The sequence below is a fragment of the Choristoneura fumiferana genome, chromosome 23 (assembly GCF_025370935.1).
Source record: "Choristoneura fumiferana chromosome 23, NRCan_CFum_1, whole genome shotgun sequence".
NCBI classification, from domain to species: domain Eukaryota; kingdom Metazoa; phylum Arthropoda; class Insecta; order Lepidoptera; family Tortricidae; genus Choristoneura; species Choristoneura fumiferana.
Window position 1 is genome coordinate 10,394,605 of NC_133494.1, and position 19,962 is coordinate 10,414,566.

The 19,962-nt window shown below is 36.1% G+C and overlaps 1 protein-coding gene across 2 annotated transcripts; it reads left to right on the forward strand.

Annotated features, from left to right (window-relative positions):
- The first annotated feature begins 9,324 nt into the window (after positions 1 to 9,324).
- On the forward strand, positions 9,325 to 19,878 carry LOC141440884 (uncharacterized). Of its 2 annotated transcripts, none has more exons than XM_074105469.1 (2): positions 9,325 to 9,405; positions 18,894 to 19,878. In XM_074105469.1, exon 2 carries the CDS (start codon positions 18,895 to 18,897, stop codon positions 19,093 to 19,095), a length of 201 nt encoding a protein of 66 aa, XP_073961570.1. In that variant the 5' UTR covers positions 9,325 to 9,405; position 18,894; the 3' UTR covers positions 19,096 to 19,878. The 2 variants fall into 2 exon arrangements, with proteins under 2 accessions (XP_073961570.1, XP_073961569.1); XM_074105468.1 differs by lacking the exon at positions 9,325 to 9,405 and adding an exon at positions 11,213 to 11,357.
- The last annotated feature ends 84 nt before the right edge of the window (positions 19,879 to 19,962 follow it).

Here is a 19,962-nt window from a genome sequence, read left to right on the forward strand (position 1 = left end):
AACAAAATTAAAAAAAAAAAACAAGGTAGCAATAGACAGGGCCTGATTTACCCACAGGCTATTAAGGCTAGAGCCCAGGGCGCAAAGAGCAAGGGGACAGCTCGCACAAAGCGGAGCTGAGATTTACTTGCCAACTTATTAATAATATCTGGTCATTTTAGGAAAATACGTGCGTTTGACACAGATGAGAATGAAAGTGAAATAGCGGGATAGATAGATTGAGTAAGAAAAAGAGAGGTCATTACATCAGCGAGGAATTATTGCTGCTATGGGGGGGGGTGTATATTCATAGTTAGCCTAACTCTAAATCAGGCACTGAGCATAGCGCAATAGGGATTCATTTCTCGAATTAGAAATTAGGTAGCCATTATCTAAGTGTACATACTCGTAAGTTTAGGTAGAGCATAGGTAGAGTCATTCACGATGACGCGTGCCGTGGTTCTTATAACAATGTCATTAATGTCTAATTTTAACAAAATCACGCGTCTTCGTGGATGGCACTAGATATACTTACATAATATCGATGGAGCTGTACTTTCAAGAATTGAATTGAATTATACTTACATATAAAAAAGTAACTAACGTCTGACTGACTAACAAACAACGCACTGGGGCTAAAGATTTGATATACTTAGGTATGGTTGACAAATTCCCTCCTTGACGATCATAGAGATGCACTAAGAAGAGATTTTTTGAAGGGATTCAGATGAGGTTAATTCTAAATACAATAGATATTAATCATTTATTATTATGGCTCATGAAGCGCTCTGGGTTGTTTCCAATTGAATCAACGATGTTCTGGTGATGGGGCCAAATGGCTGTTTAACTCTTGTTTATGGTCCAGCCTTGTGTGACATACATTCACCTATTAACTATATTTATTAGATTATATCTTTTCTTCGACGGTATTAGAAGAACATCCATCATAGACAACTTTAAGTGGCCCATAATGATAAAGCACCTGAGCGACCGAGCTTTACTCGGGCTAAACTTCGGTAACAAGCGTTTTCGCAGAGATAAGACCAAGCTAGATTGATTTTTCATCCCTGAAAACCCCTATATACCAAATTTCATCGAAATCGTTGGAGCCGTTTCCGAGATCCCCGAAATATGTATATGTATAATAATACTAGCTGTTGTCCGCAACTCCGTCCGCGTAGTGTTCGTTTATCGATATCCCGCGGGAACTATGCAATTTTCTGGTATAAAAACCATCCTATGTGCTTCCCCGGGACTCAAAATATCTGTATACCGAATTTCATCTAAATCGGTTCAGTGGTTTAGACGTGATGAAGTAACAAATATCCAAACATCTTCAGAAACTTTCACATAGCATTCAAAATTAGGAGGATACATGAATTGCTCGTTTAAAGGTATTAGATAGAATGTGCATATTTTAAGCAAGTCAATATACTACAGGTAGGTATGTTTGATGTACTTTCAAAATCAATACAATTCCTAGCTGATATTCACATCATAAACTACAATGACTTCAATGTTTTAGACATTCCTAATATTTTGGTAGAGAACCATTAGAAAATAGACATTTTCACCTCATTAGCTCGAAAAAGCTTTCTTTATCCTTCAAAATCTGCGTGGAAAGTCGCTTTTTTTATCCTCTTGGCTGGAAAGAGTTTTTGAAATTCGAACGTTATCGTGAACAGGTGCCCTCTTGAAAATACATATCGACCGCTTACTTTCACAACCTCGTATCTGGCCACAAAATTGCTTTAGAATCATCTTTATGTTAAGTATGCGAGAGTGTTGAATTGTTGTATACAATTTGGGTAGATACGAGGTTGAGGAAGTAAGCGTTGAATATAGAAGTGTTCACAAAGAAAGTTCGTCATACATTTTTGAAGAAATATTTAAATCTGTTATTTTATTCTTATTACTAAACATTGATTTAGTAATAATAAAGCTCATTTCAGTTTTCAGAAAATCATGCCAAATTACAGAACAAACAAGAAGAAAATAGATATCAAATGATGAAAAGAGATTCGGAAACGCACCCGAAAAAAAAGCACAATGACACGTTCTGAAACGTGGTTTGTCATAAATTATTTCATTAATATAAATGCGTTAGTGTTTTCATTCTTGTTATTATTGTTGTTATTTATTAATACCAAAAAAAAATGGATAACTTTTATTTACATTTTGTTCTATTACATAAGTTTCTTCGTCTTTATTCACAAAAATAACGACAAATAGGTCGATAGATATGTGGTCAAATTCAGAACGCACCTACCGGAATAGGTTTAGCTACTTGCATAGTGAAATAGTACTGGCTAAATCACTTATCAACGTCCAACCCAAACCCTGGATCTAGAAAGCTTTACTTGGACTTCAAAATTCCCTCTTTTTATGGAGACAAAAACGTGAATGTATTTTGACATATTTCCATGGGACGAGAATTCTGAGATTCAGAAAAAGCCACTTGCATAAGCTAGCTAGCATAACCTGAAACTGATTTATAAGTGTTCAATTTATTTTCTTTCATCTCCCTGCTATTTTTCTCGCTGTCGTGAGGTGAAAAATTGTGTGTTCCGCTCGGCTGTAAAGTTGTTTAGCATCTCGTGTCTTTGAAACCCTCGACTACGCTCAGGATTCTTCTTTTGAACCACTCGCTTCGCTCGTGGTTCAGTCCTAGAATCCTTCGCTTGCTCAAACCAGCCAAATAGTCACTTTCCAGCCTTGCATAACAAATAACTATTGTTATGCAAGGCTGAAAAGTTATTATTTTAATTGAAACCTGAAGGATCGTAAGACTGAAGTAGAGCAGCTAGTCGAGTAGTTAATAAAAATCTTGAGCGTAGCAAGGGTTTAAAGGCACGAGGCATCAAAACAACTTTGCTGGCGAGCTAAACACAGAATATTTTACTTCACTACAGCGAGGAAAATAATACCTGGGTAAACAATAAATATAGTAGGCATATGAGTTGATCAGTTTTGGTTAATTTATAATTTATTATCCGCTTGCTTGTACGTGGGGCTTCAAGTACCTACTTTAAAAAGTTCAACTTTCTACATCCAAGAGTTTAAGCTGAACATTGATGACCAAGTTATTTTTTTTTACATTAAATAAGTAGGGAGTAACCTAACTAAGAATGCAGTGAAATATAACTAGAGTTGGTTATATTGTTCAGTAAACTTTTTCCTCTGGGTGATCTGAATTTATACCGTATATCTTTTTTCCAGTTTTTCCGAATTAATTTTTATAAGTAAGAGAAAACCAAGACACTACCTATTTTCCCAAGAAAGTTGGCTCTGCACCGACGACCGACCACTCCGTCCAAAGTTTAGCGACTAGAGAAGACAGAAACCTGGGCTTCTTCTTCTTTTTGTCGAGCTTATTATGAATAATAAAGAGCTCTTCGCACAACGATAGTTAACTCATTTAGTTATTAATAATTATTCTGTTTGTGCCCTACATTTTCTCCTTATTTATAGCAATCTATACTTAATATTTATAAATGCGAGTGTGTGTGTTTGTATGTTTGTCCATCTTTCTCGTCGAAACCGAGTAATGGATCGACGTGATTTTTGGCATAGAGATAGTTTATGGCGCAGAGAGTGACATAGGCTACTTTTTATCTTGGAAAAATGCAGTTCCCGAGGGAACAGCGCACGATAACCGAATTCCACGCGGGCGAAGCCGCGGACAAAAGCTAGTATTATCTATTAAGAAAAACCACAAGATTTTCTTTGTTTATTCAGTTGGGTTTGTTCTAATAGGCAGCGTGTGATAAATTTAGGACGAATCGTTAACGATATTCGGGCAGCGACGGACGGACTGACAGCGCGGTGTCTCGGCCAGACCGACCAAACTATTTGACGTGTGGTTTTAGACGGATATTTTCGGTAGAGGAAGTTTGTTGGTGCCCAAGAATCGTAAACAAATGATTATTACCTACCACCCGGGACGACGATAAGTATAATGCTAAAATTACAGCGACAACTCTGCCACGCCACATTGCAAAAAACGTTAAGAACGCCCCAGCGCTGATTTTCAGCCAGCACTATTTTACTATTATTCAAAAAAACCAATAAGATAGCTTTATCTTTTCGTTTTACAGTAAAAGTACAACTAAACATGCAGTAAACAAACCCTGACATAACGAAAATAAAACACATTGCACGTTTTGAATAAATTTTACTTAATTACCTCATTTAATTTTAATGACCAAAAATAAAATTCACCTTTTGTCCACCCAAATCACGGTATCACAGTAATTTTGTATTATAAATTAAAACGTTATAGGTTTGATTTTTATCACAATGTCGCGATGAAACTTCAAAACGTCAGAGCATCAGAGCCAAAAAAGATGCGCGCCGCTAGGTGGCGCTGATGTCGTGCACAGACCCAATACACTACACACTAAAAAAAGTAAAAGTAATAATAGTAACATGAAAAGCCCGTTTTTTGCAACCCGTTGGTTGCAACCCCCAAATAAAACCCTCGATCTTAATGTGCTTGTCATGAAACCCAAGGTCGGTAAATGAGTCAGTGCCCGTACTGATGATGCTGCACGCGCTGGCCCACACGCCACGCACGTCAGGCGCATGATGCGGGAGGGGGAGGGGGAGGGCGGCGCTGCCAAGAGCGCAGCCTAAGGTATCGCCAATATTTGGAAGAATTATATTTTTTCTTTTAGAAATATAACATTTTACTCGAAAATGTGATGAAAAACATTGAATGTCGCACGGGCGGTACTAGAATTACGAACATCGACTTTTTTTTCTTTGCCCTTAAGACACAATGTACTATTTCACCTCACTAGCTCGAAAAAGCTGTCTTTATCCTTCGAAATCTGCGTGGAAAGTCGCTTTTTATCCTCTTGGCTGGAAAGTTTTTGAAATTCGAACGTTATCGTGAACGGGTGCCGCCTTGAAAATACATATCGACCGCTTACTTTCACAACCTCGTATCTGGCCACAATATTGCTTTAGAATCATCTTTGTGGTAAGTACGACAGAGTGTTGTATTGTTGTATACATTTCGGGTAGATACGAGGTTAAGGAAGTAAGCGTTAAATATTAACGTGTTCACAAAGAAAGTTATTCATACATTGTTGAATTAATATTTAAATCTGTAATTATTCTGTTATTTTATTCTTATTACTAAACATTTATTTAGTAATAATATAGCTCATTTCAGTTTTCTGAAATTATTCCAAATGCGTCTATAATTACAAAAATAAAAAATACAGAACACACAAGAAGAAAATAGGATATCAATGATGAAAAGGGATTCGGCAACACACCCGAGAAAAAAAGGCACAATGACACGTTCTGGAACGTGGTTTGTCATTATTTCATTAATATAAATGCGTTAGTGTTTTCATTCTTGTTATAAGATAAGTAGTGTTGTTATTTATTAATACCAAAGAAAATAGATAACATTTATTTACATTTTGTTCTATAACATAAGCTTTTTCGTCTTTATTCACAAAAAATAACGACAAATAGGTAGATAGATATGTGGTCAAATTCAGAACGCACCTACCGGAGGGAAAAAGTTCACACTGTATTACCAATTCTAGTACCTAATTTTAATTTTAAGTAGGTTTAGCTACTTGCATAATTAAATGTAAAAATTACTGGCTAACTCACTTATCAACGTCCAACCCAAACCCTGGATCTAGAAAGCTGAATTTATCCTGGACTTCGAAATTCCCTCTTTTTATGGAGACAAGAACGTGGATGTATTTTATATTACCATGGGATGAGAATTCTGCGATTTAGAAGATGCCATTGGCATAAGCTAGCTAGCATAACCTGAAACTGATTTATAAGAGTGTTCAATTTATTTTCATCCATCTACATTTTTCTCGCCGTCGTGAGGTGAAAAATTGTGGGTTTCGCTCGGCTGTAAAGTTGTTTAGCATCTCGTGCCTTTGAAACCCTCGACTACGCTCAGGATTATTCTTTTGAACCTCTCGCTTCGCTTGTGGTTCAATCCTAGAATCCTTCGCTTGCTCGGCTTTCAATATAAGCACTCGTGCCAAACAGTTACTTTCCAGCCTTGCATAACAATTAACTATTTTGACCTTGACTACGTATAATTTTACATGCCTATTTGATTTTTTTAGTTCAAATTTATTCCAAATTAAATTCAATTATGTATCTACCTTACCTATCTACATAAAGACCGAAAAAAACATCAATCAAATAGACCATACCATAAGTATTTTGTATTAGTATGGACTACTACCGTCTCCATAACGACGGAAAGCAGCCAACTTCAAAATTGGGCTAAATCGAATAAAAAGTGCCCATTGGCCTGTGAAATCGCGCTTGCGCGGTGCATACATTTTTTATATATCTTCCGAAAATAATAAACCTGTGAATATGCATTACCCATAGTAACCGTTTATTGCACAATCCGAAAGCGTAGTCAACAATGAGGATTTACCACCAAAATAACGTTAATTGCTACTTAGTACGATTCCATAGCTGTAATAATTTTGATAAAACCACCAATTAATAATAAGATGGTAGAAATGTTATGGAGTGTATTTCCTTTTCCATTTGCTCTCACCACTTTTTCGTCTCTCTCCTTGTCACTGAGGAAACGTTTTTCGTATTTCCACGAAATGAAATCTTTTTGAAGCACCATCTCTACAATGACCCATTAGTTCAGCTATGGGACAAAGCAAGCATTTCTTTTATTTGTTCAAATGTAGATATGTTATACATTTTTGTGTGATAAATCGAGTTGTCGTTTTTTTTTTATTCTTCTAAAAATACGAAGATACGGAAGTTTTAAATTGCGTATTAGACAGAAAAATGATATGCCAGATGATGGTGAAATATGTGATGCAATATTGTCTTTTAATTAACACCTCTTGTACCATATTTCAAGCGAAATAAAGTTATTTTTATTTGTAAAATCCAACAGTACGTATAACACGATCATATTAATATTAATTTTTAGTTTTTTAGGTTATTTTTATTTATGAACAAACAAATAATATATACAATATTAACAAAAATAAATAAAAATAAAACTAAACCTAACTTACTCTAATCCTAAAAATCTATATTGTCCATTCAGGATAACATTGGACTCTAGAAGGTCACAGAAGAAGAGGTTCTAAACATTTTTTGTGAAGTCGTAATAATGATGATGATGATGATGATGATGATGAATAAAAGAAGTCATAATTTTGTTTACTCTGTAAGTAGATTAATACGTAATGTACTTACAAAATAACACAATATTACCTATACGTAATTTGGTACATAATAATAATTCGATTTATATTTATACATAATTTAATAACTGTGTTTAGTGGACTCATATAAAAATATTCTACTCTACTCGTCTGCTATGAAGTTCAAGCTTTTTTCCATTCCAAATTTCATCAAATTTGGTGCATTTATTTAGTTGTGGATTCAAGGTCATTACATTTTGATCCAAACTGGCGATTAAAAACTATAAATAATGTACAGAATATTTCTTGAGTTAACAATATTATAAACGTTGCGTTTCTTGCAGAACGTTCTTTACCTCTGCCTCTTTAGGTATTTTATAGGAAGACGTTTCTGTTTTTAACAAAATAGGAAAAGTTTTTTATTGTATTTAAATTATTATATGACAAAATAGCAAAGTTAATCTCACTAATATTCATTATAATTGCGAAAGATTGTAAATCTGTATGTTTGTTTGTTACCTACCACTTCACGTCTTAACCGCTGAAAGAATTTAGGTCAAATTCAGTATACAGATAGTACAAGTCCCGGGGAAGGACATAGAATAGTTTTTATCCCGGAAATTTGCATAGTTCCCGCGGGATAGAAAGAAAGAAAGAAAAGTTTATTTTGGCTCCAAAAAGTACCACCTAAAACTAAGACTAGAACTAGCACTAAAACTATGTTACTAGGTGACACGGCAGGATACCAAAAAGGGTCTCCACTCAGCATGTGTTGCCGCACATTATGTGCAGTAACGCTAGTTTTCTGTGGAGCCCAATAAACGATTCTACGTGAACGGAGTCGCGGGCAACAGTGAATTAATGAATAACTGAAACCAATATTGACGTCTTCGATATTTTAATTAGAATGAAGTTTAGACCGTATACTTAAAAAAATGCAATTTATTAAATGACTTCCTAAAGCGTGCATTATAAAGAACCTATTTTCCTTCTGTCCATTCCTATATTATATTGAACAGACTGTAGGTACTTACAAATATCACCCAAGTCGCTGCTATTAGGCAGGGTACCCATTAGGCTGGCTGCGTTTCCTCGTTGTAAGGCAATGCCAATACGTTGACCGAGGAAAGAGCCAGCCCTATGGTCACCAGTGGAACCCTTATAGTTTCGCCATGTCTGTCCGTCTGTCTGTCGGTCCGCGGCTATGCTCAGAGACTGTTAGTACTAGAAAGCTGTAATTTGGCATGAATGTACATATCAGTCACGCCGACTAAGTGGCAATATAAAAAAACTTAAAAAAAAACCATAGACGTAGTGGGGTGATTTATTTTCTCGGCCAGCCCTATAGTGTTGGGTATCGTTGGATAGGTATTTTAAAACCATTGGGGGGTTGCTAAGACGATTTTTTATTCAGTGATCTGTTTGCAAAATATTCAACTTTAAAGTGCAAATTTTCATTAAAAACGAGTGCCCCCCCCCCCTCAAAAATCTAAACTGTTGGGTGGAAAAATTTGAAAAAATCAGAATGGTAGCAAATATATCAAATTTATAGGAAACATTATAGCGGCTAAGTTTGCTTGAGAATTATTAGTAGTTTAAGAGTAAATAGCATCCTAACTTATAAAATAGTTATAACTAAACTTAGAAGATTCCGTACACAATACGAAATCCCGAGAAAAATATTACTTGATTTTTTCGTAATGGCTACCTTATCCTGGGCATGTCTGACACGCTCTTGGCCGGTTTTTTTTCTGGAAATACAAACCTACATACTGGTTATTGATGATTTTTAAGACATTCGTTTTGTTTTCCAGGTTAACGTTATCTTAAGTCAATGAAGAAAAAAATGTGTTCCATTTATAAATAACAATATTTAGGTATATACTCGTATTATTTTGTATTTGAATTGTCTTGTCATTTTTCATTTTGTAATTTCAAAATTGCTGTGGGTTTTTACCTGAAATAAATTTGTGTATTTATTTATTATAATCTCTATTGACTCCGATATAGCTATGAAAATAAATATAAGACTTTTTTCCATATACGCAGTCACGTTTATTCTTTGCTAATATTTATATTCCTTTGATATTAATTATGTGCTTTAAACATACTTAAAAGCGTAATATAGTTGTAAAACTGGTACAGACTGTACAGTTCGCAGCTGCGCAATAGGGCGGGCAGCGCAGCACAACCGCCCCGCAGTAACGTCGCGCGCCCGCCCGCGAAGCCTCCTACACATTATATCCAAGTGAGTACCCGGTCTCAAACCCTTTTAGTTCTTTATGCAGAAAAAGACAATCCTTTGCCTAAGACAGTACCAAAGTTATACAAAAAATAATTATGGTCCTGGCTTGTTTTTCAAGCTCCCCCACTTTTGTTGGTTGTCATGATAGGTAGCTATGCTATGATAGGGAGTATTCTATAGATTAGGAGTTAATTTTAGCGCAAAGTGGCTTGAAGGGAGATTTTTAAAAAGTGCTATATAGTTTTGTGTAGAGTTTTGCAGGAATTTGATTAACAATAACATAAACACATGCATACATAAACATAACATAGTTTTCGTTGTTGTGACAATAAAATTTAATCGATTATCTCATCTTCATCGCAATAAGTGTAATGCTTATTGCTGGCAAATACTGTGTTTCTTTGAATGGTTCCAAACTTGCAGGTTACCTAAATTCCGGTAACGGTATTTAAGCAAAGTTCAGCAGAAACCATTGTTTGAATGTCGAAAGGTTAAAGGTTATAAGGATTAAGTATATCTCAGTCAAATATTAAATGTGTAGATAATGTGGACAGGTGTTACATAATTTTATATTACGCCCGGTTACATAATTTTGAAAAGTCGATAAGGTCCGCGAACCCAGGATGAATCAGAGTACGGAGGATCGCAACGAGGTCAATGACCCGCTTCGTCACTAAATTCTTGAGAGTGCCTACAACTTCACTCGTTTTTTGGGAGCCATAAGACGTTTGTTGTTAAGTGTTCCAATATTATTAGCTTGATGAGATATTTATTAAGAAAATACAAAATATCCATAGGACTAAAACTACTATTAAATTAAAATAACTAAAACTAAAACTTTAATTAAAAAAGAGAGGTGGGCCTCATGGCATGGTGCCCATCACGCAGGCAGCATTCCCGCGTTGAACTGCGATTGAGATTCTTTGCGCGAGAAAGCTGCCGGCGCGAGGGTCGCCTGTTGCCTCCCTTTACCTATTGCTGAGCTCCCTGTGTAGCTCCAGCGCACCCTTACCCCTAAGGACCTAGAGTCTCGACGCCGAAAGCAAAGAAATGATATTGGGCGCCGAGACAGCTATATTTTGTGACCTTGAGCCGTTCCCGGGCGTCTGCCGCCGCCCCCGCACATTTGGTAGTTGCTGGTAGGTAGGAAGCCACCAGGGTATCTGTACAGGTAGAGTCCCACACCAGCGCACGGCCAGTCTTCCAGGGTATCAACGACATTCCATCATAGCTTGATTAGTATTTACCGCCTAAATGTAAGGTGATATTTAAGAAAATTTTATACTGCGCTCAGGTGGAACCATGTCCCAATGTTACAGTGAGTTGTATAGGTTATTATTTTTCCTTATTATTTGCAATAATTTATGGATTCGTAATCACTGCACTAACGATAGTATTTAGAATCAATTAGAGTCAATGGATGTCTCTAAGTGTAACGGGAGACAAGTGTACCTATGTAAATACATGAACTCACGTTCCAGAGCTCAGTTTGAGACTACTATTCTGTATCCTTGTCGTTGTTTAAATGCGATGCAATTACTGTCGAGAGACCATTGAAAAATGAGCATTCATTCCAACTCTAAGTATAATATAATGCTCAAGTCTGTTAACAAGGCAAGTCTCTTTATATATCTTCACTCTTATTGAGTCATTTTGGTTATCAATTTTTTACCAGTAAAATCTTCGTATTTACGATTTCGTTTTTCGATTGAAATGTCAAACGCCGGTATTCTAACTAGGTACGCTTTGTATCAGCGAGATGTATTTCTGCGACAGTGGCTTTTGCTATATACTCGTAGTATACTTTTGTATAGTGCGCTAGAGAGCAGCGCACCGACGCAAGGATCGGACGTATACTGAATACTCTGACATACGCAAGCGCGGAGTTTCAATTTAATTTTAAAACAGTGAACCGTTGGTGATAATTTGCATTGATTATTTGTGATATTTATAATGTAAGTTTTAAAATAATGAAATTTTATTTTAGCTAAAGTGTTCATTTACTGCATTTGAGCGAAATAAGATGTGGAGTCGAATCATCAAAATTAATTAACCAATTTTTTTCCCTAAAATTCTTTATCGTTTTTTTAACGACAAAAAGTATGTCATCAAACGTGATTACCGGAGCGAGCCCGTAGACCTTGTGCTGATAGCATAATTAGAAATGATTGGAAATAAGGACATCGATTTGTTATAATTTGTAAACATTATCAGCTGTCCTCGACGCTTGTTTATTTTCATTGTAATGCTTTTAGACTAATGAAACTATTTAGGCCACTTAATTTTGTTCAACGTTCTGATATTCGATATATTCTACGTACTTATATATTTATTAGGACTTAACTTACCGCCTACGCTCAACGTTGTCATGTGTCTTCTTCTGTTATTAATATTTATTTAGGTACTCGTTAATAACTAGTGGTTTACCGTGAATATTTCGTTTATTGAGCGCTCTCGGTACCTATGATTTCTTTTCTGGCTAAAAGTTAATCTTATTATTTATTCCAGTTCATGGAATATTTCATGGCAATCGGTTCAATAGTAAAGGCGTGAAAACGGAAAAACAAACAAAGAAAATCATTTTCGCTATTATAATTAGAAGAATATTTATTTAAGCAGACCTCAATTATAAGTATTGCTTAAATATGTAACCAAAAAAATTGACGAAAAATATCATTTCACGGTGAAATAAAACTTCAGTTTAGGCTAAATCTGATAAGTAATAAAAAAAACTTTTGAATAAATAAATAAAACGTATACCTAGGTCACAAACACAAATTACGCCAAAAGCACACTGCGCCGCTGCAACGTCTTCCCATGTGATTAGAAAGTTTTTTCATAAACTAATTTAATTAATTTGCCTACTAAAATAAATAAGTGGTTCGACCTCTACCAAAGCCTAAACCTCTCAACCAAATGATTGTGAGTACGAACGCGGGTTCGCACCTCTAAGTTTTCGCCATCAGCTTTACATTGAAGCAAAAAATTGTGAGTAAACCTGCAAACAACCGCAAAGAAGTTCAATGGTGTATGTGAAATTCCCAACTCGCACTGGGCCCGCGTGGGAGCTACAGCTCAAGCCCTCTCAGTCTGACATGAGGCCTGTGCCCCGCAGTTGGACGTATATAGTTCGAGATGATGAGATGAGTTAACCTACTGCCAAAGTTACAGTTTTTTTGACAATACTACTCTCCCACGCCTGCAGGTCAGTGTTTAATGTGAATTGCTCCATGCTTCACAGATAACATCGCGGAACCCAACTAAGCCCCTGAGCATAGTCAAACAAGACCTACTTTCTTATCAAACATCTTGTATTTTTTATTTTCTCATAGCTTGTTGCAAGACCCGAAAGCACTATATTCTACGGCAATTAAAATTTAACAGAGGTGTTCGAATAGCTTTGCCGATCATTCGGTTCATCCTACATGCTTCACAATCTCAAAATACGTTTCTACGGGAATATTTTCTGGTAAGTAAATAAACCAAGACATAGATACAGATAGATTATTTATTTTTCATTTATACCTTTTCGTACCTAATATTAGTTAGATCAGTTTACAAGTGATATGTTGTGCTCGTAAAAAAAAATGTAGAAACTGATAAAACTCGACGGTCCATTAATCAAAAATTTACGAGTAAACAACTTCAAAGTTTTCTTGAGATTCAATCAATTCAACAAGTACGAGGAGTAGCCCATCACGTGTCGACCTCTCTCAAATGTCCTCATACAAATAATGAATATTCATTTTCTCACAAATATAGCGGAGCAAAAAGTTAGGAACTACACTGTAGTCCTCAAGACACGTTTGACGGAGTAATAGATAATTCATTTGTCACTAAGCCCCGCTATAGTAGGTACTTTGGTGTACTAATACTGGCACTAAATTAATTCGACCATCATCAACGATCCATGCTAATTGCTAATGTTTTATGCATGCGATTGCCTCACTGAACTGAGACTTATCTGCGATGAGACGTTGTTACAGCACTTATCTCACACCTACCATATTGCACGCACTTACGTTACGAAAGACCACACTGTAATAAAAATATTGGAATGACACTCGGTAAAAAGCTAAAGCGTGGGTAAAGTGTCGTATAAATTTAATTTATGGACTTACTAGATTTTACACGCGCCTTCACGCGCGTAAACCATTAGATCTGGTACCTAGTTGACTTGGATTTTCGTTATTTTATTAGATAATCATGTAATCTCATTAATAAAACTTAACGGTCTTCATCTGTGTTGTAAGCAAAACGCTCACGCCAAACTTCATGTCTCCTACAGGTTTTACATGTTATACATTCCGAAATTTATATTGATCCAAAACCCAGTTATCTACGTACCAAATTTCATTCAAATCCGTTCAGCTGTTTTAATATGAGAGAGTAACAAACACGCACATTCATACTCAATTTTATTATTACTGGTACGATTAAAAAACACGAGTCAAATAAAAGCCAATAGAATAAATTATATGGCTTTGGTTAGAGAGCCAAGCGAAGCGCAAAAGCTTGAGATTCTGATTAAATCTTTTAAGCCTAGACTACATAATGCAATAATTGTAATACTCCATGAGCGGTTATCACTAACCCTGGTGACGACTTGATCATTTGAGTCGCTATTTCGTAAAATAAAGAATTACCGAGTAGGTACATTCATTTATTTTATGTGACAGAAATTGTAAACGCATTAAAATGTACATTGTGATAGGTACTTTTTCTTTGTCTACCTATTTATTTAGGTAGTTTGGTGAGGTGAAAGCGCAGACTGGTCATGGCTTCAACCACGTCGATTTCCTTGACCTTTCCGTATATAATCGAGTCATAACCAACGTCGTCATCACGTTTGTTAAGAAGCATCGTAGCTAGGAAAATTGGCTGTGATCCAATGACTTTACACACACTTACCTATATTAGAAAACACATACTGACATATTATTAGGCGTATATCATCTGTGTACCTACATATTAGAGTCGTGGTTTTGCAATAAGATTTTTTAATGATGTTTTTTTTTGTGGAAACTAATATGCCTCCTTTGTAATATTATGCACTGATATTTCTTAAATAAAAACAAAAGTTGCAAAAAATTATGCGATAAGCCAACATACTTCCAAGTGAGATCGGTGGTCTGTGGATTAGCCACTAACACAAACAAGACGTAATAAGTATAATTAGTACTAATAAAACTTACGAAAGGTCGGCAATGCTCACGTGTTGTAGTACCTGGTAGGTATTGCAAGCATCCCAGATTTCCTACAATATCGCATGCCACTTTTCGACTGTCGAACAAATAGACGTTTAAGTAGTACTTTTTCGCTTCTCATGCTCTTAAAATGTTACTAGTCTCTGCATATCAGGACTAAAGCTCCTTATTAATCTCAAGGAATTAAAGTATTTTAGAAACCCCTACTTCACCAATCACGGTGTTTGTGATTTGTGCGGAGGATTATCGCATTTTCATTGATTGTGTACTTATAGACAATTTGTATGGCGTAGAAATAACCTGAAAATGACAATGTTGCAAAAATATTTAAAAAACGATTTAAATTCATGAATTACGATTAAATTACGAAAATGAATATATTTAATTATATTAACGATGAATTCATTTTATTATGAATGGTCCAATTAGTTTTAAAACAGTTTTCAAGTTTGAATCTGTTGGCTAAAATTATGCACGCATTTAAAGCGTCACTTTAGAAAAAAAAAGAAAAAGACCGCGGAACAAATTTTATTGCTTTAAACATATGTCCATTACTCGTAATGAACGTACGTTGTAAAAATGTAATATTGTACTTTTGTATAGAACGTAATTTTTTTCCGTCGCATTCAAAGTGAAAAGTAGAGTATTCAACACGAGACTAAAAAACCATAATGACACTCGAACTATAATCTTCTCGGGTGGCTTAACATCTCGTGTCATTATGGCTTGTTTTAGTCCCTTGTTTAACAATCTACTATTAACTAGCTTTATATTATTTTTAGTTCTGATAATTTACTTTGATATTCGAAAAATACGAATTAGAGACGTCAATTTTTATCTGTGGTGGCATTAAATAAAATAAGTACCTAGTTACCGTCACGCTAGTAGCACCCAAACAAATGTGTCTGTGAATGGTGAATACAGTCAGTCCATAGGAACACTGCTATTACCTAAGCCTTGGCCGTAAATATAATACCTAATCGATTGCAGGTCAAGAGCATTCGCCTTGGCCGTAATTGCATGTATTAAGGATGTAGTTTTAAGAGATCAATTCTGAAAACAATATTTATTCTACTTCAACTTCCGCCTACAAACGGACACGCACTTCCATGTATTGTAATATCGTAATCCATTGAAATTATCATTAAATTTCCAATTTCCTATAGCAGTAAAAAATAAATCTTCTTATTCAAAGCAATCAAAAGCTACAGTCATTAATAAAAAGGTCATATACTTACAATACAAATTGCTAGGAATAAAAATCTACAAAATACTTTCAATTGTCCCAGAAACTTGAAATTTAATATGAAGGTAGCCCTTGTAGAACAACCATTTATTATGTAGATGCATTAGATAGATGTACAGATCACAAGATTAAAGTTTGTCATGTGTTTAAGGAAGGTAGGTTAACTATAAGCACAAATTTACTTACTATAATAAAGATACCCTAAACAGTTATAATATAGTATCCAACAAAATTATCTTGAATAATGTACTTTTAACAAATAACCTCGAGAACGACTTTGATGTAAACGTAAAGTTACCGATTAACATTGCTAACCCTATTATGGACTATCGCAATAATCTGTAGGCGTCTTGGACACATAACGCGGGGCTTAACTTTAACTATCTATTATACACGTTAAAGCCGTGTACCTTCTCCCACTAGTTCTATTTTAATGTCCTTGTACATTCTGCGACGTACAAAAATTTATGTAATGCGTGATTATAGCAAAATAAAATACGGCACTTGCCCGCCCTAGTTTGAATTTAGGTCACTCCCGACGCGTCGTTGCTCCGATTGCAGACAGGATATATGCACGTTGTGTAATATTATGTGCTAGTTTTACATAAAACGGATTGAATTTGTCCGATGATTAGAGGGGCTTGGCTTGCTGTATTATATTCGGTACGATACCCAATACAGTGATAGCGTGACATGGAGGTGTAACGTGCGTGTGCGTAAGGCACATGTGCCTACCTACTCGCCTATTGTTGTAGGCATGTTGTGGTGTTGTGGGTCATAAAACGAAAATATTTTTTTAAAGAAACTATCGCTAAACATGTAATCATCATCATAATCTCGGCCTTCATGCATCCCAGGTAGAGGCCTCCTCTCAGAATGAGAGGGCTTAGGCTGTACTTACTTATATTTAGCTCTCATACGAACCCATTGAGACCATCGCACACACCATTTAATTTTTCTTCGCACATGGTGTTCATTTTTCCTTTGCCGTAAAATTCGTGGTAATTTTGCACATGAATTCCGAAAACCTCAGAGGTGCGAGCCCGGGCTCGAACCCACAACCCTCTGGTTATGAGACCATAGGTCAAACCAACAGGCTACGGAAACTACTAAACATATGAATACAGCCAACTATTAAAGGTAGATATAAGTATGGTGTATACTTAGGTATTACATTAAAATTATGCCACCGCGACAATACTACTTAACGCCGCATGCGCGACGCTATTGTTTCGGTCACGCTCACGTCGCGGAAGCGAAATACGAATCCGTCTCGACCCGCCCCAGATTTTCAACTTTACATATAAACGTTATTTAAATATACCTGTCATCCAAAGCATGATCCAGTGTAGTCGTGTTTGTGTCCCATAGTCATGTGGGGTAAACGGACGCAGTGGATAGGGTGTACGCAATCACATACATTTCGGACTGAAATGCAGGACACACAGGTGGACTGAACCACAAAACACGGATAGTTCAAGATAGTTCACGGATAGTCAATCTCATGTTTGTACTTCACTTTTCAAACCTACGCTTGGCGGTCGCTCTAAGGTTTTCAACTATGGCATATGCACCAAAAAACTATCGCAGTAGTGGCACTCGTATCTACTTAGTTGTTTGATTTATTGTTAAGAATGAAACGGGAAGAATTTAATTTGAACAACCGTCCACTGAACAGTTATAATAACTTTTTTTTTGTTGGTCCATTATTGCACAAAAAAGTTCACAGACGCGTGTCTCAAGCGGATGGCACTCGCGCTTGCACTAGTCCCAACCGGTCCGAGATATCGTATCCGTGAGCTGTGTCTATGTGTGCGTTGCTTGAGCGCACTTGTTTGGAGATTGACTTCTGAACTATCTTTGTTTTATTACTGTTCTGTGTACCTCTTTAATATACCTATACTACGAGTACCTACTCCGGGACATATTTAGCTATAATGCGTACGTGTTGTTCACTTGCTATAACTAACATTTCCAAGTTCGAAAACCTAAAATGGTGGAATCAGTGTCCAATCCAATTGAAACTAAAGTTGCACCAAGAAATAACTATGAAACTCTTTTATGATCTACTTACGACTGGTCGCTATCAGGGCGTAGCGAACTTTTAATATTTTCAATCGTCTGGAAATGATTGTAGATTGCAACACAGCCTATTCATTGAACCTGTGCACGTTACGGTTACACTCGCATAAGTCACCGCAGTTCCTTGACCGAGGCTTGAAGTTTATGAACAGGTCACAAGCAAGCTATACTACAACCGTCCAGTACAAAGACTAATAATCTAAATTATGCTTTACCTTTAACCGTTTATGTGAATCTTACATAAATGTCGGTAAAGTAGTAAATATGGGTTAATACTCGTACAACAGCAGAGTTTAGGTTAATGTAGGTATTTAACTGATTTTTAATAGTTAAGTAGGTACTTAACTATTGGGAAGAGACATTAAGTCCAGGCAGTTCCAATAATTACATAATTCGGTTCGATGGAACTATTGAGACAAAATTGCCGACGAGTCCTATTAATGAGTCGATAATAGAACTGGTGGGAATTGACCATATTATTATTATTATAAATAACTCGTGCAATCATTACGCACAACTAAGTGATTTTCTCATACTTACCATCTATGATAATTATACATCCGTCTGCTTGTTATAGTACCTCTAGAGCAACTATCGTGTGTCTGTAAGTTTACATAGTTCAATATCTCAAAAACGGCTAAACCGATTTTGATGAAAATGTCTAAGAACCATCGCTAGAAAACCTGATTTAAAATAAAAAAACCGCATTAAAATCCGTCTACCCGTTTAAGAGCTACGGTGCCACAGACGAGACACAGACAGACACTCAGACACACAGCGGTGAAACTTATAACACCCCTTTTTGCGTCGGGGGTAGGTTGTTAATACAACAACGGCGCCTGGAACTGCACTAGCAAGCACATTCAGTCATACCTAGGGCTGAATGTACCTACTTGCAATGAAAGTTAATAGGGAAGGCTGCAGCTAAATAATAGTTGTTCTTTAATTATTTCCAGAATGACTTCACCTGCCATCACCAAGTCGCCCGACAACCAGAAGAGCAAGTCGCCGACACACTCGGCAGCCCCCGCCGGCGCCGAGCGGCCGGCCTCGCGCGCCGAATCAGCCTCCACATCTGACGCGCCACCGCCCTCGGATCCGTTCAGCTGGCTGCGGATCTTCAAGCTCGCAGATCTCATGATGAAGCAGGGATGCTAGGCGCGTGCGTCCGCGTTATACTTTATGTTTCCAAGGTTTGCCACTAGCAATAACATAGACGAGGCGGGATGTAGTTGATTAGGGATTTATAGTTTTAGATTGTTTACCATCAGAATTTTTCACTGAGCTGTACCTGAGCTTTCTTAGTATGCATAAATTAGTTTCCTGAAAATGAATATGAAAATAAGTAAACATTATCGGTTACCTAAAGTTCTGATATTACCTACCTAATCCAATTGGATGTTGGTAAGGTTTTGGTCTTGAGAAAACTTGTAAAACACCACTGATTATCATAGCAATAAAAATAATAACAATAAACAATAACAACGTGAATCGCTGAGGGCAGTCTCGTGCACAACGCCTATTATTGTTTAAAGTTAACGTTCCGGGTTCGCATTCACTCACCCAGAAACATAAGTACATACTATGCGTGCAAGTACAAGAAATTATTTGATCTTTTAAGTATAATCAATGCGCAATTATTATGTATGACTTAGTAGAAATGTATTTGAAACTTTTAACACTTTATCTTCCAAAATTCTTAGATGTAGATACCGGATATTTTGACATTCCACCGGCGTAGATGTTACAATAATAAAAAGTTAACTTTCGCTATTCAGTGTGATCCATTTTTACTATTGGAAGTTTAATAGTCATCATTATTTAGTAAGTAACAGCTATTTAGTTTGTGAAAACCAATAACATGTTGAAAGTTATGTGTATGTCTTTAAATTATATTTTAATTATAGGTGCAACGTTTTAATAAATTACTGTTTTAATTAATTACGTTTTAATAAATTAATTATCTTTACCAAAACCACAATTATTATAACAAAAGAATTATAATTTCATGCCAACCTTTAAACC